Source organism: Rana temporaria, chromosome 9 (genome assembly GCF_905171775.1).
Source record: "Rana temporaria chromosome 9, aRanTem1.1, whole genome shotgun sequence".
In the NCBI taxonomy this organism is placed as follows: Eukaryota; Metazoa; Chordata; class Amphibia; order Anura; family Ranidae; genus Rana; species Rana temporaria.
In genome coordinates, this window is record NC_053497.1 from 51,393,784 (window position 1) to 51,416,784 (window position 23,001).

Genomic DNA, 23,001 nt, shown 5'->3' on the forward strand with positions numbered 1-23,001 from the left:
AAAATCTTGGACCTTCTTCCCACAGCCAGAACACTGAAGATGGGTCGTGGATGGGTCAACAAGCATGATAATGACACAGAGGAGTGGCTCAAGAAGAAAGACATTAAGATCTTGGAATGGCCTAGCCAGTCTCCAGACCTTAATCCTATAGAAAATAGGAGCAGGTAGCGGAAACTTTGAGTTGCCAAACGACAGCCAGGAAAAATTAAGGATTTAGAGAAGATCTGTAAAGTGGACCAAAATCCCTCCAGAGATGTGTGCGAACCTGGTAACCAACTACAATAAACGTCTTCCCTCTGTGCCTGTCAACAAGGGTTTCTTCACCAAGTACTAAGTCATGTTTTGCTTGGGGATCAAATACTTAATCTACTCACTGAACTGCAACTCATTTTGTAACATTTGGATCATGTGTTTTTTCTCATTTAAAACAGTGGTTCTCAACCCTGTCCTCAAGTACCCCCAACAGGCCATGTTTGCAGGTTTTCCTTTATCTTACACAGCTGCTTTAAAACAGTCAAAGGCTTAATATTTTGGACAGCTATTTTATCTCAGAGAAATTCCCAAAACATGGCCTGTTGGGGGTACTTGAGGACTAATTTAAAATACACCTATGATACAAATTATAGACCCTTCATTTAGTTGTAAGTGGAAAAATGTACAAAAACTTCAGTTGATCAAATAATTATTTCCCCCACTGTGTGTGTATATATATATATATATATATATACACACACACACACACACACACACACACACACACACACACATGTTTTGCCTTACATTTCTATTTTAAACTAAATGGGTTGTCTTACAAGGGTTCACATGTACGTTAAGTAAAAGGGGACACTGAAGTCAACCCAAACAGGAAAATAGTTGTCCATGTTTGTGTCCTAAAATTTTTTTAAAATTCACAACGGATTGTCTCCTGAATTTTGACCTCACCAGTCAGTCTCATAAGCAATGATTACATTACAAAAGATCAATTCAGCATCTGCCATAATTGGTGTATAAATCAGTGTGTAATACATCTGCTTTTTTGCAAACCAGTGTGCCCAAAAACGGTATTCGATCCAAATTAACATTCAGATTCAGCTGAATTGACTTGACAAATTAACTCATGTACGGTATACCTTTAGATGAGTCGCTAACAGTTGAGTTGAGCATATTAAGTGACTTTGTTATGAATGTATTTATATTGAAATATAAGTTATGCACAACATTTCAGACCTTTAGGGATTAGTGGTGTTCATGTTGTAAATTATTATTATTATTACAAAAAAAAAAAAAAAAAAAGCTCAGGCTGGACTGAACTAATTTTCTGACTAAATGGCTTAAAATGGCTCCTGAGATTTGCTAGAAATCTTTTAAACTATCCTTGACCTTTTTGTGCCAAAAGTGCCCCTTCAATATTTGAGAACATAATAGATTCTGAAGCTTTTTCTTTAACAGGTAATTCTGGTTGTGCATTTCTTTCAAGCAAATTTCAACTAAGCATTCCACACTGAAGGCTAATGTCTAAGGAATGTCAAAGCAAATTCAATTAGACAAAATTGGTTATTTCGACATTTTGGATTTTATTACACTTCAGACTCAACCATAGCAAGAGACTTGCTCATGATTTTATTCATTATTATTGTCTCTAATTCAGTTTTGCATCATTTGTGGTTTTCCGGATAACGGTTTAATTTATTTATTAGTTTATTACTTTAATTTTATTTTTATTTTACTTAAAGCGGGGGTTCACCCTAAAAAAATTATTTTTTTTCTAACATGCCATCTAGCATACTAGCGCGAGCTACAGTATGCCTTTATTTTATTTTTTTGCGCCGTAGTCACTGTTTAATCCCGTAGTTAAGTTTCAGTCTAGTAGGCGTTCCTATGCAGAGGGGAACATGATTGACGGCCGGCAATGGCGCGTCACGCTTCACGGAAATAGCCAAAATAGGACTTGGCTCTTCACGGCGTCTGCGCAGTCAGCTCCTAGTCTGTGCGCAGGCGCCGTAAAGCACCGTGAAGAGCCGAGTCCTACTCGGGAAGCGTGACGCGCCATAGCTGGCCGTCAATCATTGTCCCCTCTGCATAGGAACGCCCATTCCCCGCGGGGAGTCTGAAACTTATCTCCGGGATTAAACAGTGAGTACGGCGCAAAAACATAAAATAAAGGCATACTGTAGCTCACGCTACTATGCTGTATTTCATGGTAGAAACTTGCATTTTAGGGTGAACCACCGCTTTAAATAATTTTACCTATCCATATTATTATAACCCGGTTTTCTTGAACTTAACCAATTTTTTGGTATCAATCCTTTTGCGGCATTTATCAGTGATGGGATTAGTGTTTTCCTATAACTTTTATTTGAATCTTTTGATTTGATTTTTTATTCTTCTACATATATATAATATAAGTAAAAATGTTTGTACAATCTTCAGCAATTTCTGCAGTAATCAAAATGGTAATTTGGTGATTTTCCTGCCATAATAACAATGTACAGTATGCTGGTGATTAAGGAGACTCTGCTACCAAAACTGTCTAGGATATCATATGAAGTACAGTGCAGAATGTTTAAGAGATAAGCACTTTCGATTCTTATAAGTACAAATACCAATCTGTGATGCCGACACCTTCCTTTATTTCCATCTATATTTAGATGTTGCTTCACCCATAACCTCCCTCTTCGTTATCTAGCTCTAGGAACTGTAGGTCTGTTACTTGTGATTGGTATGTATGATGTCACAAATCACACACACCCTAGAGCACTCCCCACTCATCAAATCTATATCTATATTGTCTGTACATATATATATATAAAAGCACAGACAGAGCTTTTAATACTTTCAGCATTGCTAGAACAAGGATACCTAGTACAATACTATATTAACAGGTTCTGAAACATTGCCAATATTATCGCTGCCAATTTTTTTTACGGAGTATCTTAATTTAATATTTATTGAACATGTATCTTTCGGGGACTGCCACCTTTTTTACCTTTGGAATTCTACTGCTGTCGTGTGGTAAGAAAACTCTTTGCTTTTTTAACAATTTATTCATTTATTTCTAATAGAGTCCTTATTACAGAAAATAATGACTAGTGTATTTTATTAACTGATAACAGTAAATAGCCCTGTAAAACTTTAACATGAAGCAGCCAATAAGAACTCATTATGAAACGCAGGCTGCTGAAATCAGATTTTTGATTGGCTGGTGTATTTTGGTTTATATTATTAATGTTTCATTATTTTTTACAACAAATATAAATTATAAGTTGGTTTATGGACCTGAAGAGATTTATTTTAATACATAACTGCAATAATAGTTTTTTTTTTTTTTACTGAACAGATGTAAAGAGATTATGTATAGCAGGGGATGTATTTTCCCACACAGCTGATTCTGCTAAGTAATTGAATAGCAAATAAATACTGTCTGTCACTTTAAAAACATTTTTTTAAAGAAATTCTATACTAAATTAAATTCACAATATGCATTTTGTGAAGGTGTATGAATAACATTTACACGTGTATATGCAATGGTTTCTATAACTAGACAGAAGAGAGATATATGAGGTTTGTGTACATTTTGTGGTTATCTCTACTGTAATCAAAATACTTGCTATAAAAGATAAAATGATGCAACAAAGTGACACTTTTCTTTAATAGAGTGCTTGGATAAGAAGGCAACTGTGTGTTTGTAAAAAGAGTCCCCTGCTATGCCATTATCGCTTCCAATCTCTGTTGTCTTGAAAATCTTTTTTTTTTAAACATTTGAATAAAATAAATGCTTTTCTCCATTAAGCTAGCCATAGATGAATTTGTTTTGTACCCCCCCCCCCCCCAAATTTCCACATCCACACAAGCGAGGTGGAAAGAGGAATCCTCAATGCTGTGCATTTGTATTCTGACAGCAGGGACTCTTCTGATGTCAGAATACAATGATCAGCCCTTCAGATGATTGGCTGCAGTGTTGATTGAACACAAATTTTCCAACAAGCCCATTTGTGATAGAGCAATCATTAGATCAACTTCTCACAAATGAAATTGTGAACCTGCAGGGCGAAGCAATGGGTTCACTCTATCAGAAGCACATAATCACCTCCTGCTGTTACGTTTGCTTGGAGCAGAAGGTATCCTGTGTATGATATGAGTCACCCAAGTTGCAGCTTACATAGGACAATAGACTCTTATGCCGCGTACACACCATCACTTTATGTGATGAAAAAAAACGACACTTTCTGTGAAGTAAAAAATGACGTTTTTGAAACTTCAATTTTCAAAGACGAAGTTGCCTACACACCATCGTTTTTCTCACAATGTTCTTGCAAAGTGAGGTTACGTTCCACCACGTTTTACCAGCTTCTGGGCATGCGTGGATGAAAAAACGTCTTAGAAAACGACGTTTTTTGCTACACACGGTCAATTTCTGTGAAGTAAAAAGTGCACTTTTGAAAAACGACACATAAAATTGAAGCATGCTTCAATTTTTTTTGGTCGTTTTTTACAAGACATAAAACGACGTTTTCCCCCACACACAGTCAATTAAAGTGACGTTTTTAAAAACGTCATTTTTTTTCATCACATAGAGTGATGGTGTGTACGCGGCATTACTGTTTGACAGTGCCGGTGTTAGTAGTTTTTTTTTTCCTCCCATCTGCTGAAGGATGCAGCAGGTGAATGGAGGACATGTGGTGAGTTTGTGCTACCAGAGAGGGGGGAATAAAGTAAACCCATTGCTTTGTCCTGCATGACAAAGCACAGGTTTATTTTAATCATAGATATCACAGCTAACAAAAATCTGTACAGAGAGGTTGCATATGTTAATCAAATATCATGTTTCTGCAGATATAAGAATGTCGATGTTAGTAATATTAACAGCTCCTTAAAGTATATATCTGGCCATTTTGTTGGGTAGAATACAGTAGGGAAGGGGTAGAACCTCTGATATGTCTATATATTGGTGATGGTATCTTCATTCATTTAAATGTCCCCTCATTTCCTGCCCCAATGACTATACTTGAAGTGAGTGGAACTTTCCCACAGGGGACACATCTAAATTCTGATGGGGGTCAAATTCTTTCACACCCTCTCTGAGGCTGCATTCACACCTGAGCGTTTTGTCGCCTGAAGCGCGATGCTCAAAAACGCTAGAGGGGAAAAAATACATTATTCCCTATGGAGATGGTTCACATCTCCACTCCAAAACGCCTGACGCCGAATGCTTGAAGCTCAAACAAGTTCCTGGACCCTTTTTTGTTGTGCGAATCGGGCGGTTTGGGCATTTTTGAACGTTTTTATTTCCCATAGAAAGTAATGGAAACGCTCGATTCAAGCGACAATGAGCGTTTGCTACGGGCGTTTTGTCGCTTTAATCAATAGAACATTTCACCCAGACAGAAGATAAAAAAAATCTACCAACATAGCAACAAGTGATGAAAAGATGATCATTTTTCCTATTGGCTAAAATATAAAACGTCGAAGTACAAAAACATCAAACGTCAGACGACGCTGTATGAATACGCGCGACAAAATGACGAAAAAAAACAACGGAAAAAACGACCAAACGACCTACGCTCAGGTTTGAATGCAGCCTAAAGCAAAGAGAAAAAGTTTTTGCTGAAGTTTTAAATGTTTACCATAACAATCTGCTTGTTAATAACTCTATCACATAGGGTCATGCAAATGTAGTTAGCCACTTAAGTCTCTGAACTTTTTTTGTTGTTGTTGTTTTTGAGATATCTCAGTTCCTTATATTATAGCATTTGTAGTCTACCGCAGTGCATTATACAGTTTTTCTTTGGAAGGGGACAGATAGGACTTTAATTTGGTAGCAAATTTGGAAACATATATTTAATTTCTTGGTTTTATTAGGAATAAATAGTAAAACATTTGAAAAAAGTTTTGTTCTAATATTTTTAACCAATGCAACATGGGTGTAATTTGCACACCCCCCTATATATTTACCGCAAAATATAAATATCAATGTGTGCTGATTAACATGATATCATATTAGACTTGTATGTAGCATAGTGGGATGGCAAAGCTCAAAGTGAACGTTTTATTTCAGGAGATTATTCCCCTTTCGGTATTACATTACGATGCGACCAGTTAGCATAACATTTGGATAAGATTAAGTCAGATGGACAAGGGCAAAAAATAGCAAACTTGTGACTTTTATAGGTTAATGATGGCTAAAATTGTAAATAATATTTGGGTTCAATTATGTGAGCTTTTTTTGCCTGCGCAAAGAACACAAATGTCATCTTTGTTGCAACCTGGGGATTCATTTTGTCAAGGAATATGTTTATTTATTTTTTGGAGATTTTATATATAAATATTTAGTACATACAAGCACATACACACACAAGTATTTCATTTTTTATATGTTTTATGCTTTTTTATACATTTTTTTTTTTTTTGAGATTGTGGATCTGGTCAGTGGAGACATGATCCAGATCCTGCATGCACCCATGCAGCATGAAATCACTTCTAGTAATGGTCTATTGCTGGTTGCAATCATCTAGGAAAATATCAGAAGTGAACTGTTGCTGCAGGGAAAGGCTGGACAGAGCTGGTTGTCACTGACAGCAGACACTTTTAGCACCAGAAGTCGCTGGGACCCAACAGAATCACTAATACCACGTACACACGATTGGAAATTCCGACAACAAATCCGTGGATTTTTTTTCCGACCGATGTTGGCTCAAACTTGTCTTGCATACACGCGGTCACACAAATGTTGTCGGAAATTCTGAACGCCAAGAAGGCGGTGACGTACAAGACGTACAACGGCACTATTAAAGGATAGTTCAATACCAGTCGTGTTAGTAGAAGTTTGGTAAGAGACGGTTCGCGCTTTTCAGCCTTGTGCTTTTCAGTTCGTAACAGTGTGATGAATGTGCTATCTCCATTACGAACGCTAGTTTTACCAGACTGAGCACTTGATTCAGAGCATGCATGGAATTTTGTGCATCGGAATTGTCCACACACGATCGGAATTTACGAGAATGGATTTTACGAGAACGGATTTTGTTGTCGGAAAATTTTAAAACATGCTCCCACCATGCTCTCAGGTGGTTAATTTGTCAACTATTTAACAAAATCTGAAATATCACTTCAGGGAGTGCTGACCCTTTTAGTCTGCATATTTGTCCAATATAAGACAAATGCACAGATTTGTAGTTTTTGGTAATGAAAAAGTAATGTTTAGCAGGGTAACAGAGACACCTTTTGCTCGTAAGCACAAACTGACCCATTTGAGACTTCTTTTGCAGCAGAGTAGCCAGCCAGTTTCAACCATGTATTGACCCAAAACTAGTATACCAATTTAGGTTGGGATAACACCGACTAAATGTTTTTTTAAATCAGTATTGAATTAACATTACACCATTTCTATCAATAGCAGCTTGCCACAGTAGAAAGAAATGTAAAGCAACAAAAGATATTGAATTAGTAAGCTACACCCTAGATACATCAATGGCAACCATTTGTCTTTTTTTTTTGTTTAGCCAGTAACACTGTTCCGTGGCTTATCAATCATCCATTATCTTATCTCCTCAGCTACTGTACAAGTCAAACATAGTTACTGATATATTAGTCATGTTATTACTCATATTAAAAGATCACATGACTTAGACAGGAATTGTATGCACTTCCCCACCTTAGTTAACACATTATTTACACACATTGTGTTTTACATCTGGTAAGTCACGCTTTGGTTTTGGTGCATACAAATGTTTATAGTTACTAGCATTGCATCACAGAATTAACACATATGATTGTATCTTTAACAGAAGCAAAAACATTCACAGAAATCTGAAAGGTAGACAAATGGATGCTCATAAGCTTGTAATGTCATATACAATATACATAGAAGAGGAACTGATAGGGTCTCTCCCACATATGCAGTCCTAAAATCTTTAGGTGTGACAAAAAAGCCCTCTGACCACCAGAGAAGCTTGCTGTTGCACTTTTGAAGTTCGCAGTTGGCCTGGTTTTCCTATGTAATGCTCAAATTGGAAGCATTGCTTGTACTAACTGGGACATCTATGAACATCCTTAAGGCCGCGTACACACAATCAGTCCATCCGATGAGAACAGTCCGAAGGACCGTTGTCATCGGTTAACCGATGAAGCTGACTAATGGTCTGATGTGCCTACACACCATCAGTTTAAAAAACGATCGAGTCCAACGTGGTGACGTAAAACACAACGACGTGCAGAGAAAAATGAAGTTCAATGCTTCCAAGCATGCGTCGACTTGATTCTGAGCATGCGCAGGTTTTTAACCGATGCTTTTGCATACTAACCATTGGTTTTGACCTATTGGTTAGGCGTCCATCGGTTCAATTTTAAAGCAAGTTCTAAAATTTTTGACCAAAGGATAACGGACCGATGGGGCCCATCGGTTTGGACCGATGAAAAGGTTCTTCAGTCCGTTTTTATCGGTTTGGACCAACGGTGTGTACGCGGCCTAAGTTTCATGTAGAGACACAATTAATCAGTAGATATACTCTCCTCATCAGGGCTAACCTTTTTGAGGCCCTGATGAGGGGGGATGCCTCCTGATCCCCGAAAAAGTATAGGATTTTGGCTTCATAAACCTGATTTTTTTGTGAGGTTCCATCATTGGCATAGCAATTGTGACTTCAGAGGTGTCTCAGTTACACTTACTGGAGATACACATCTACACATGGAATACTCCAATTGTAACAAATGGTCCAGTGCAACCATCTTCTCACTTAAATCTAGTCACATAATCTCACACTCTACCTAATCTTGGTCTGATTGGGACATGATTGCATGTCTTCAGGCACAGTTCATTCTCCAGAGGCATCCCTATGGACCTTTTATCTCGGGGGAAGAATTGATTGGCTGGACTTGATTTTCCCAACTGTTTGCTATTGTTCATTCCAATTTCAGCCAGTGGTAGCGGTTTTCACCCAGGGTATAAGTATACATAAATACAAAGGAAAGCAGTGCAGCGCAAAACCAATAAGAACATATTCAATTGAATATATCCAGTATTATGTGAAATAAGTATAACTATAAATCAATAAAGTATAAAATTAAGTGATATTTTTGCGCTGATTGCACCCCTATTTTTATATATATTTTTTCATATATTTTTTCATATACGTATACATGCCTACTATTGTTAACAGTAATATTTCCTGACCTCTATCTTAGGTCAGTGATCAGGCTGGTGATATTCAAGTAGCTTTCCCACTGCTATACTGAACATAGTTATGAACTGAGTAGTATACCTTACTAATGGGCTATATTAGGTTTAATTAAGGGCGTTTCTTATTGGTAAAATGCTACAGTCCTCCTTTTTGAGCTAAAGAACAGTTTTATGGCTTTACTGACTTTATAATGAACAGTTGGATTTGGGTTCACCTAAAAACTCATTCAAATACAAGGACCCACCAATACATGATTTACTAAAATGAATACAAGGTATTTTACACTTTTAAATGTTGACATTTTACAACTGCATTTGTTTCATAACATTTAAAAAAAGACCCATACTGCTACTTCTGTACAACATGCTGCAGAGGTCTAGCAGGTTTTGGAGGAGCAGCAGAAAGCCCTGTGACTAGTGCCAATAAATAATTCAGTATATAGTAACAATGCATTAAAGGCTACATAAAGATACATTGCTAATAATTTTCAAAAGACAAACATTTAAACATCAATGGTTTCTATATCATTAATAACCATTTTTATTTTTTTACAGCATCTCCTGTTGAAGCACAGAGTACTAACGCAATACTTCAGGCCATTAATAGTATAATTTCAACCCTGGCTCAAGCTATAACAAAATTAATAAGCCAGATAAGCAACGCATTGAGTCCTACAACTACAGCAGCTCCTACAGTTTCCAGTACCACAGTGACTGCAACTACCACTAAAACCAGCACTCAACAGCCTACATCAACTAGCACATCTTCTAGTACTGCAACCAGTGCTTCTTCAGTTTCCACCAGTAGTTCAACATCTTCTACTAGTAGCAGCACAAGTACACTTTTGTCATCAACTGACACTGTGACGCCTTTTGATACTGGGACAAGTAGCCACTTAACATCAACACCTATCTCTGGAACTAGTGTGTTATCAGTGTCAACAAATCCAGTAACATTAACAGCCAGCACAGGACATTTGACTAGCACACAGAATACAGCAACACCCTTAAGTACTGGAGCAATTAGTCAGTCAGTAACTAACACAGTAGTAACTGCAACATTTGAATCAAGTAGTCAAATACTTTCAACTAATCTGGTAACATCCTCCAGTGATGGAATAAGTAGCTCTACTGACTTTACCAGTAGTACAGCCACTCAAACTACCTACAAACCATCTTCCACTGAACTCAGTTCTTCAAATTCAGTAAGCAGTAGTCAACCACCTGTAACTGGAAGTCTAACATCACTCATTACTGAAACCAGCAGTCTACCACCATCTATCAGCTCTGAAACATTTTCAAGTCTGGGCACGAGTGGTCAAACTGTATCCAGTAACTCAGTTTTTAGTGCCAAAACAAGTAACCAACCAACCACAACCAACGTTTTCACATATATTTCTGAACCAAGCAGCCAGTCTGTCGAAACCAGCAGCATATCAACCCTGAATACTGAGACAAGTAGCCAATCACCTTCAGCCAGTTCAACAACATCTTCGCTACTTGGCACAAGTAGCCATGCTGTATTTAGCAGCTCCACTGGCACTGCCACATCAAGTATTCAACCATCATCAGCCAAAGTATTCACATCTTCTAACCTGGGTGCAAGCAGTAAGTCAGTTCTTACCAGCGGCATTTCATCACTGATAACTGAGACGATTAGCCAATCACCTTCATCAAGCAGTGGAACATCTTTGCAGTTTAGCAGTTTAGCTGCCGCAACCAGCAACCAGCCATCGACAGGTAATGCATTTACTTCTTCTGTCACAGAAACAAGCAGCCAATCAATTGTAACAAGTGGCATAACAACATTTAATAACCCCAGTACACAGTCATCAATAGCCAACACTGAAACATTTTCTAGTCTTGGGGTATTCAGCAGTTTATCTATATCTACTGGATCCAGTAGCCAGCCACTTTCTGCTACTATAGTGCCAAGCAGTCAATCAGTTGTAAGCAGTGACATACCAACCGTAAGTGTAACTAATACTCAATCCCCTAATATAATAAGTACTGTTACCAGCACTAGTTATTCCACACCAGTTTCAAATATTGAAAACAGTAGTACACTAACATCAGACAACACATTTATACCTTCCACTAGTGTCCCCACATCTTCAACTACAGCAACATTTTCCAGTAGTCACACTGCTTCAACTAATAATGCTGTTTCATCAGCTACAGGCACAAGTAGCACATCTGCAGCTGGAAACACACAAACTTCAAATACAATAAGTGTCATTCAGTCATCCCCATCGGGCACCACAGTGACATCTTCTGCTGGTACTCTAATGTCAAGTATGACTGATACATTGGCCACCACAGCAACCGGCAGTGAAACAGCATCTGTTTATTTTTCTACTTCAAACACTGAAAGCAGCAGCACAGTTCTGTCAGGTACCTCTGAGGTTCCTTCTACTAGCACTTCAATCTCAACCCCAACTAAGACAACTTTATTTACTACAGAAACTAGTGCCACATCATCTTCAAATACTGGAAGCAGCAGCATATTATCATCGGGTGCTCCAACATCAACCTCTACTGGGCTATCTTCCAGTACTTTAACATTAAACAGTCAAGCACTTTCTACGCTTAGCCCTTCAGTGTCAGCAGAAACATTGACAAAAAGCACACCAAGTGTTTATACTGCAACTTCCAATACTGTAAGCATTAGCCAGTCCTTACCATCATCACCTACAGCATACTCCACTGGAGCTGCAATCAGCAGTCTACCGCCATCTATCAGCTCGGAAACATTTTCAAGTCTGGGCACAAATGGTCAAACTGTATCCAGTAACTCCGCTTTTACTGCAAAAACAAGTAACCAACCAACCACAACCAATGTTTTCATGTCTTCTATTTCTGAACCAAGCAGCCAGTCTATCGAAACCAGCAGCATATTAACCCTGAATACTGAGACAAGTACCCAATCACCTTCGGCCAGTTCAATAACATCTTCACTACTTGGCACAAGTAGCCATGCTGTATTTAGCAGCTCCACTGGAACTTCCACATCAAGTATTCAACCATCAACAGACAATGTATTCACATCTTCAAATGTAGGTGCAAGCAGTCAGTCAGTTCTTACCGGCAGCATTTCATCACTGATAACTGAGACGATTAGCCAATCACCTTCCTCAAGCAGCGAAACATCTTCGCAGCTAAGCAGTTTAACTCCCGCAACCAGTAACCATCCATCTACAGATAATGCATTTACTTCTTTTGTCACAGAACTACCCAGCCAATCAATTGTATCAAGTGACATAACAACATTTAATAACCCCAGTACACAGTCCTCATCAGCCAACACTGAAACGTTTTCTAGTCTTGGGGTATTTAGCAGCTCATCCATATCTACTGGAACCAGTGGCCAGCCACTTTCAGCTACTATAGTGCCAAGCAGTCAATCAGTTGTAACCAGTGGCATATCAACCTTAAGTGTAACTAGTGTTCCCGCATCTTCAACTACAGCAACATTTTCCAGTAGTCACACTGCTTCAACTACTAATGTTGTTTCATCAGCTACAGGGACAAGTAGCACATCTGCAGCTGGAAACACACAAACTTCAAATACAATAAGCATCATTCAATCATCCCCACCAGGTACCACAGTAACATCTTCTACTGGTACTCTAACATCAAGCACCACTACAACATTGGCCACCACAGTAACCAACAGTCAAACAGCATCTACAAATTTTACTCCTTCAAACCCCGGAAGCAGCAGCACAGTTCTATCAGGGACCTCTGTGGGTCCTTCTACTAGCAGTTCAATCTCAACGCCAACTAAGACAACTTTATTTACTGCAGAAGTCATATCATCTACAAATACTGGAAGCAGCAGCATATTATCATCAGGTGCTCCAACATCAACCTCTACTGGGCCATCTTCCAGTACTGTAACATTAAACAGTCAAGCACTTTCTACTCTTAGCCCTTCAGTTTCAGCAAACGCATTGACAAGTAGCACACCAAGTGGTTACACTTCAACTTCCAATACTGTAAGCATTAGCCAGCCCTTATCATCATCACCTACAGCATACTCCACTGGAGCTACAATATCACCTGGCACTGGAACTTCTTCTGTTATTGTAGCAACAAGCAGTCAAACAGCTTCTACAGTTACCACTGCAAGTCCATCAAGCACATTGCCAGGAAGCACACCTACAGCTGGGCATACAGCAGCTTTAAATACTGGAACCAGCAGCATGCAGTCATCAGGTATCACATATCAAGCTTTATCTGGTACTCCTACATCAACTGCCATGGGGACATCTCTTAGTACTTCTGCAGCAAATACCCAAACACTTTCTACATTTACCAATTCAGCATCATCAACTACTTTGTCAGGTAGCACACCTACAACAATTTACCCATCAATTACAAATTCTGCAAGCAACAGCCAGTCATCTGCATCATCAACACTGATATCTTCTTCTGTAACTCAAGGGTCAACTGCTACTGGTACATCTTCTAGTACGTTAGCACCGAGCAGTCAAACACCTTCTACTACTTCAGTTTTATCAACTACATTGTCAGGTAGCACACCTACAACTGGGCATACATCTGTTTCAAATTTTGTAAGCAACAGCCCATCATCAACATCTTCACCACTGACATCTTCTCCTGGAACACAAACAGCAACTGCTACTGGAACTTTTAGCACTCTAGCAACTAGCAGCCAAACACCTTCTATCATTACGAATACCATTTTATCAACTACTTTGTCTGGTAGCACACCTACCACTGATCACACATCAGCTTCAAATACTGGAAGTAGCACCAAGCTGCCATCAAGTGTCTCATATCTATCTTCATCTGTTACTCCTACATCAACTGCCACAGGGACATTTCCAAGTATTTCCACAGCAAATATCCAAACACTTTCTACAATTGCCAATTCAGCATCATCAACTACTTTATCAGGTAGCACACCTACAACAATTTACCCATCAATTACAAATTCTGCAAGCAACAGTCAGTCATCCGCATCATCACCACTAATATCTTCCTCTATAACTCAAGGGTCAACTGCTACTGGTACAACTTCTAGTACATTAGCACCAAGCAGTCAAACACCTTCTACTATTTACACTTCAGTTTTATCAACTACATTGTCAGGTAGCACACCTACAACTGGGCATACATCTGTTTCAAATTTTGTTAGCAACAGCCCATCATCAACATCTTCACCACTGACATCTTCTCCTGGAAAACAAACAGCAACTGCTACTGGAACTTTTAGTACTCTAGCGACTAGCAGCCAAACACCTTTTATCATTACGAATGCAATTTTATCAACTACTTTGTCTGGTAGCACACCTACCACTGATCACACATCCGCTTCAAATACTGGAAGTAGCACCAAGATGCCATCAAGTGTCCCATATCTATCTTCATCTGTTACTCCTACATCAACTGCCACAGGGACATCTCTAAGTACTTCTGCAGCAAATGTCCAAACACTTTCTACAATTACCAATTCAGCATCATCGACTACTTTATCAGGTAACACACCAACAACAATTTACCCATCAATTACAAATACTGCAAGCAACAGTAAGTCTTCCGCATCATCACCACTGATATCTTCTTCTATAACTCAAGGGTCAACTGTTACTGGTACATCTTCTAGTACATTAGCACCAAGCAGTCAAACACCTTCTACTATTTACACTTCAGTTTTATCAACTACATTGTCAGGTAGCACACCTACAACTGGGCATACATCTGTTTCAAATTTTGTTAGCAACAGCCCATCATCAACATCTTCACCACTGACATCTTCTCCTGGGAAACAAACAACAACTGCTACTGGAACTTTTAGTACTCTAGCGACTAGCAGCCAAACACCTTCTATCATTACGAATGCAATTTTATCAACTACTTTGTCTGGTAGCACACCTACCACTGATCACACATCAGCTTCAAATACTGGAAGTAGCACCAAGATGCCATCAAGTGTCCCATATCTATCTTCATCTGTTACTCCTACATCAACTGCCACAGGGACATCTCCAAGTACTTCTGCAGCAAATGTCCAAACACTTTCTACAATTACCAATTCAGCATCATCAACTACTTTATCAAGTAGCACACCTACAACAATTTACCCATCAATTACAAATACTGCAAGCAACAGTCAGTCATTTGCATCATCCCCACTGATATCTTCTTCTATAACTCAAGGGTCAACTGTTACTGGTACATCTTCTAGTACGTTAGCACCAAGCAGTCAAACACCTTCCACTATTAACACTTCAGTTTTATCAACTACATTGTCAGGTAGCACACCTACAACTGGGCACTCGTCTGTTTCAAATTTTGTTAGCAACAGACCATCATCAACATCTTCACCACTGACATCTTCTCCTGGAAAACAAACAGCAACTGCTACTGGAACTTTTAGTACTCTAGCGACTAGCAGCCAAACACCTTTTATCATTACGAATGCAATTTTATCAACTACTTTGTCTGGTAGCACACCTACCACTGATCACACATCAGCTTCAAATACTGGAAGTAGCAGCAAGCTGCCATCAGATATCCCATACCAATCTTCATCTGGTACTCCAACATCAATCGCCACAGGTACATCTTTTGGTAATTTGGCAACAAGCAGCCTAACCCCTTCTACTGTTAACCATGTAGTTTCATCAAGCACGTTGGCAGGTAACACATCTACAACTGGGCAAACATCAATTTCAAATAGTGTAAGCAATAGCCAGTCATCACCATCATCACAATCAACATCTTCTACTGGAACTGGAACTGGAACTCAAGCATCAACCCCTACTGTGACATATTCTAATACATTAGCAATAAGTAGCCAAACAGCTTCTACTATCAATAATGCAGCATCTATCAGCACTGTGACCTCTTTCATTTCACCATACAGTAATCAAGCTTCCAGTAGTAACACAGTATTTTCTTCAGCTACTTTAACCACCAGGGAACTAACTTCCCTGAACACAATGTTATCCCTATCTTCTGCAACCAATAGCCAGAAGCCATCTTCCAGTATTACTGTATCTCCTTCGAATACTATAATTAATAACCTAACCTCCTCTAATGTAGTTGCACCTTCATCTACTGTGACAAGTAGTACAACGTCCACTAACAATATTTCATATTCGACAAGTAGTTTGACAAATAGTTCATCAACCACCACCAAAACAGCGGGGTACTCAGCAACCACTGGCCAGAAGACTTCTAGTACTACTCATGTATCTTCTTCATCTACGCTTACTACTAATAACTCAACCTTCTCTAATACTTCACCATTTATAGTTACAACCACATCATCTGCTAAAACGACTAATCTTACACCTACCAGTAACACTGTTCCCTTTTTATCTACAGTGTCCACAACTAAGTCAGCCTCCATCAATACAGCTACATTTTCAACCCCTGTTACCAATAGCCAAAACCTTTCCAATAATACTATATCTTCTTCAACCACTTTAATCACTACTAAACCAACAAACTTAGTAACCTCTGCCAATACAATGACATTCCCAACCAGCAGTACCAATAGCCAGAAACCTTCCATTATTATTTCAACTTCACCTACTACACTGACCACAACCAATCCAACATCCTCCAGCATAGTGACATATTCAGTTACAGTACCCACAAAGCAGACAAATACAAGTAACAGTGCATCCACTTTAACTACAAGTAAAATAACTTTCTCTAACACAGTAACCTTTTTAACTAATGCAACCACTATCCTGGATATTTCCACTGTTAACACTATCTCTCCTTTAACTAGTAGTAAACTCACATCTACTAATACGGCCGCAACTTCAGCTATCACAACTAATAGCCAGAAAACTTCAACTACTAACCCTCCTTCTTCTACTAATTCAACAGGTATTAACCCAACTTCCAGCAAGACTGTTACAACATTTACTACAATAACCAGTAACAAAACGCCTTCCACTATTAGTTCTATACCATTTCCTACTAGTAGTGGTTCTGCAACTTTAACTATATTAACTAGCTCCACATCCAAAACAACTATTCCAAATACATCATCCACTACCACATCAACCAGTCATTCCAATACAAGTCCAAGCATTTCTTCTACAAGCAGCTCTACAGCAAGAACATTGGTGGAAACAAGTTTAGGCACTAATTCTACAAGCAGTCCTACAACAAGAACTTCAGTGGCAAGCAGTTCAGGCACTACTTCTACAAGCAGTTCTACATCAAGGACTGCAGTGGCAAGCAGTTCAGGTACTTCTTCCACAAGCAGTCCTACAACAAGGACTTCAGCGGCAAGCAGTTCAGGCACTACTTCTACAAGCAGTCCTACAACAAGAACTTCAGCGGCAAGCAGTTCAGGCACTTCTTCTACAAGCAGTCCTACAACAAGAACTTCAGTGGCAAGCAGTTCAGGCACTTCTTCTACAAGCAGTCCTACAACAAGAACTTCAGTGGCAAGCAGTTCAGGTACTTCTTCTACAAGCAGTCCTACAACAAGAACTTCAGTGGCAAGCAGTTCAGGCACTTCTTCTACAAGCAGTCCTACAACAAGAACTTCAGTGGCAAGCAGTTCAGGCACTTCTTCTACAAGCAGTCCTACAACAAGAACTTCAGTGGCAAGCAGTTCAGGCACCTCTTCTACAATCAGTCCTACAACAAGAACTTCAGCGGCAAGCAGTTCAGGCACTTCTTCTACAAGCAGTCCTACAACAAGAACTTCAGCGGCAAGCAGTTCAGGCACTTCTTCTACAAGCAGTCCTACAACAAGAACTTCAGTGGCAAGCAGTTCAGGCACTTCTTCTACAAGCAGTCCGACAACAAGAACTTCAGTGGCAAGCAGTTCAGGCACTACTTCTACAAGCAGTCCTACAACAAGAACTTCAGTGGCAAGCAGTTCAGGCACTTCTTCTACAAGCAGTCCGACAACAAGAACTTCAGTGGCAAGCAGTTCAGGCACTACTTCTACAAGCAGTCCTACAACAAGAACTTCAGTGGCAAGCAGTTCAAGCACTACTTCTACAACTAGTCCTACAACAAGTACATCGGTGACAACCAGTTCGAGCACTACAACCTCAACTAGTATAACATCAAGTGTAACTGTAAATAAGAGTCAACTTACAACAACTGGAGGAACCTCAACAGTGACCACTAATACAAAAACTACAAATTCAACTATTGCTGCAAGCCCAGGTATGGTCACTATACTAATAATAAAAAAATGAGTATTGATAGTAAAAAGTAATTGAATAATAGGTATTTCTTAAACTGATATTTACTTAGAAGGGATTCTTGTTTATAGTACTTGTTTTATATCTATAAGAATTCCAGCAGCGGGACCTCTTCACTGGAGTTCCAGCCTCTGTTTCTGCAGTAACGGAGTCATGCTCCCCTTGTTATCAGTAATGTAAAAAAAAAAAAGCAAAATCCAACTACTCATGTTCAGAGATCCTGCTGTCACAGTCTCTGAAGAATAAGAGAGTGTTGATGGTGCTGACCTTTCCAAACATGCAATCTCACTGTTTCCAATTGATTACAGGACCATCAACCACCGTTATTCCTGCATGGGGCATCATTCTCATATGTCTTGCCGTGATCCTTACCTTAGTGTCAATATTGGCTCTTGGATTTTTGGTAAGTGACCTTAATAGTCATGGGATACATACTGTATATATATTATTTTTAAAGGCAGAGGGAGAGGTGCATATTAGTTATTTTCTTTGCATTATATTTAGTATTTTTATTTTAGCAAATAAGTCACTTAAAGCGGAGTTCCAACCTAAAAACAAACTTTTTATGAACAGCTTGCCTTTAATGTAAAAAAAAAAATAAATTCTTAAAACAAATGGGCCAGATTCTCGTAGAATTGCGTAACTTAGGGCGGGCGTAACGTATCTCATTTACGTTACGCCGCCGCAAGTTATTCACAAAGAACTTGCCTGTAAAGTTGCGGCGGCGTAGTGTAAATCACCCGGCGCAAGCCCGCCTAATTCAAATTAGGCGGGTAGGGGGCGTGTAGCATTTAAAATAAGCGCGTTCCCGCGCCTAACGTACTGCGCATGCGCCGTCCGTAAAATTTCCCAGGGTGCATTGCTCCAAATAACGTCGCAAGGACGTCATTGGTTTCGACGTGAACGTAAATGGCGTCCAGCCCCATTCACGGACGACTTACGCAAACAATGTAAATTTATAAATTTCAACGAGGGAAAGACGGCCATACTTAACATTGATTGCGCCTCATATACCCAGGGGCAACTTTACGCCGGGACAAGCCTAACGTAAACGTCGTAACTTTACTGCGTCGGCCGCGCGTATGTTCGGGAATTCGCATAAATAGCTAATTTGCATACTCGACGGGGAAAACGACGGAGGCAACACCTAGCGGACAAAAAAAAATTGCATTTAAGATCCGACGGCGTAAGAGCCTTACGCCTGTCGGATCTAATGGATATCTATGTGTAACTGATTCTAAGAATCAGTCGCATAGATACGACGGCCCAGATTAGGACTTTGAGAGCCCTTTGAGAATCTGGGCAAATGTTTTTACTCACTTCTATATGGCTGTTACTAGCCAGATTTCGTAATCTGCCTAGTTCCTAGTCCGCGGTGGTAAAACTTCCTGTCCTAAGACCCCATTGCCTGCTGGGAAATTATGATACTCCTTTCCCAGGAGTCTCTGGGCATTTCTGTGCCTTAAAATTGCGTTATTTCCATACAGGAAATGAAGCAATCTACATTGTCATAACAACGGGCAAGACGTTCCTCCGTCGCCTCCCGTTGTCATGGCAACAATCCAAACTAACGGCGCTACGAGCACCGTTATACTGGGCATGCGTGAGATCGAGAGGTGCATGTTGGTTACCCAGCATGCACCTTCCTCGGAAAATACAGGAAGACACATGAACTTCATAATGCCCACAGCTAAAATGGAAACCGCCACAAGATCCCTGATATCAGGTAAGTGTTTGTAACTATTCATGTACCGATCGCGCATTAATAATATGTTTAAATTAATATTTATAGATTACAAAATACATTTGAGATTTTTTTTTTAAATGTTATGCCCGGAACTCCGCTTTAGGAGCAAATTTTTAAACCATGTAAATAAAAGATGTCCATTGAAAGCACTTACTCCAATGTAATTTTTGTCTAATGCCATTATGTATATCACTTTAATTATAATTACTAGTACTACAATTACTACTAATAATGGTTAGATATTTGAGGATGACTGAAATGTGCAACATTTGCTAATTTGAATCTTCTTCTTTCTCCTTCAGATTGCCTACTGCATAAGAAGATCCACTACAACCAGTTATAATGTTTCCAACGTGGGAGTATAAGGACAATCCCAATTACCTTGTTTCATTTTCAATATGTTTACATTCAACAAAAGCAGTGTTCGTGGACTATTGGACTAGATTGAACTATCATACAATATGGTGGCATGCTGTAATGGGTGTATTCCTATGACTGAAATACAGTGATGTGTACTCACTGGGTATGCAAGAGGTCTATTCCTATTGATACGGTGCTACATGTCCTTGGAATGGTGGTGTCATCTATATCCACTGAGCACAAGAGGATCTACTAAATACTTCCTTAGTCACCACTTTATAATATTGAAGCCTACAAATCAATGCTTGTGTACTACTTCAAGCATAATATACCTTCAAGATAAATTAGATCTAGTGTACTAGCATTTGCCAAGCATTGTATAAGATATATAGAGAGGTTCAGCCAGGGGGTGGGATGCAATCAAATGGGAAATCAGTGTGAAGGATGATCCTGGTGATCACTGTGTGTCGTAATTTTATATATATATTTTATATACATTAAATATTGCCTACTTGAAAATACGCCTCTGATGGTCTACACTGGTATTGCAGGCAAAACCATAGCCAGTCAAGGGGTGGCTTGTATTATGATATATTGCTGTATAATATATTTATTACTATTTGTAATATCGCATGGCCACAATACGGCTATGTGAAAATGAATAAAGTATTACATTGAATGCTATATGTTATTATGGATGCATAACTGCACTGTTATATTTTTCTAATATAATTAAACTTACCATTACCATGAGCACAACTTTGAGTTTTCAGGGGTGAGGGGGTACAGTCTGTTTAATGCATCAACAATGATGAAAGTCTTCTAAAAATTCCCCTTTTTTGGGTGCCATGTCACAGGGGCAATCCTGATGCTAAATCTTGGAGGGGAGGCTTTTTTTTATTTCTTATGGAGGCACTCCCTTGCTGGCCAGGAATATTGAAAAATCTCACCTGCTAGAAAGGAGCGACATCTCATTTGTCTAGCCAGAAAAAGAGTGCATCCATTGCAAAAGGTAAGTGGTCTGTTATGCCTCGTACACATGACCGGACTTTCAGAGAAAAAAAGTCAGACAGGCTTTTTTTCTCGGAAAGTCCGTTCATGTGTAGCCTCCATCAGACTTTTTATGTCGGAAGTCCGACGACCTTAGATAGAGAACCTGTTCTTCCGACGGACTCACGGCAGACTTTTCAACGCTCAAAAGTCTGACCGTGTGTATGAGGCATTAGAAATCCTGTTGCTACAACTTACCAGCTGACTGATTGGATGGAGTCAAGAATGTGATGTCACAGCCCCTTCTCTTCACCTTATCCAGAGAATGCTTTGCATTTATTGAAAAAAAAAAGAAAAATACAAGGCATTCTATGAATGATATAAAAAAAAAAAAATCCAGAAGAAAAAACACTGCACTAGATACAAAGATGAAGTGATGAACATCAAAATCAAATGAATAGTAAGCTGCCAGTACCAAAAAATCGTGATACAAAAAATTCCTAAAACATGTGTAAAAAATAGTACAGCTGTCATGATAGAAGATCCAGCAATTCTGCCATCAGTGGTAACGTCAGGAGAATTCAGTCCCGACGCATGCGCATTGGCGCGCGTTTGCGCGCGCATGTGCGCGGCCATGTGCGCGGCGCGCCCGCTGACGGCGTTTTGCCGCCAAGGAAGTGCTATTTAAACTGTCCAGTCCCTCACCATCTTGCTGACCAGACTACAGCGTTTCCTGAAAGAACCTGCACCTGCTACCTATTTGATTACTGTTACCTGACCCGGCTTCCTGTGACTTATCTCTGCCTGCAGCCTGCCCTTGACCCCGGCTTGATCTGACCACCGACTCTGCTTGACCCCTGGCTCTGTTACCTGCCCGCCTGATAAACCGACCCGGCCTGGACTTGATTAACCCTTTCGGATCTGTTCCGTTCTCCTGATCTGTTACCTGATCCAGTGTGTGCCTGTCACTTGGTCCTTCTTCAGCAAGCGCTATCCCACTGTTCCTGTGTGCTTTGGCTCCTTACCCGGACCCCGTCTACACCTGTCTACGTCCTCTTCAGGTCCGCTACCAGCTTACCGCCAGGCGCTTGTGCCCCTCTAGACTCTTGACCCTCTGTCTGCTCTATCAGGGGCTCCTGAGTCAGAGGCTTACGAGAGGCCGCTCCCTGCACGTTGGGCTCTATAACCAGATACGTGACAACAGCGCTCAAAAAAACAAGTGAAGTTCTACCACCTTGGACTAGAAACTAGGCAGATTTCCGAAATCTGCTTAGTAACAGCCATATACAAAGCTACCGCCCTCTCCACCAGGTACTGTCACCTGCACCTCTTATGTGTCCAACGTATGAGTGTATACATCCCATTCATACATCTGCTGCATTGTCTGTCACCTCGCTATTGTAGTCATGCTGCATGCCTCTGTCAGCAATATTGTATGTAACACTTCAGGGCATTTACTCTGCAGACCACAGGCACCACTTCATACATCTTACAGAGGGTCCAGAGGGAGACCTAAA

The 23,001-nt window shown here is 39.7% G+C and overlaps 1 protein-coding gene across 1 annotated transcript; it reads left to right on the plus strand.

Moving 5' to 3' along the window:
* The first annotated feature begins 39 nt into the window (after positions 1–39).
* On the plus strand, positions 40–21,247 carry LOC120914552 (serine-rich adhesin for platelets-like). The gene is made up of 5 exons (XM_040325229.1): positions 40–164; positions 1,397–1,449; positions 9,728–18,349; positions 18,696–18,790; positions 20,437–21,247. The coding sequence occupies exons 1-5, from the start codon at positions 40–42 to the stop codon at positions 20,497–20,499; spliced, it is 8,958 nt and encodes a 2,985-aa protein (XP_040181163.1). The 3' UTR covers positions 20,500–21,247.
* The last annotated feature ends 1,754 nt before the right edge of the window (positions 21,248–23,001 follow it).

What these genes read in the sequence shown, in the direction of transcription:
- LOC120914552 (XM_040325229.1), top strand. Translation starts at nt 40, where the DNA reads ATGGGTCGTGGATGGGTCAACAAGCATGATAATGACACAGAGGAGTGG. An exon ending in TGAAGCTTTTTCTTTAACAG is followed by an intron (nt 1,450 to 9,727) that starts GTAATTCTGGTT and finishes ATTTTTTTACAG; the next exon opens with CATCTCCTGTTGAAGCACAG. An exon ending in AACTATTGCTGCAAGCCCAG is followed by an intron (nt 18,350 to 18,695) that starts GTATGGTCACTA and finishes AATTGATTACAG; the next exon opens with GACCATCAACCACCGTTATT.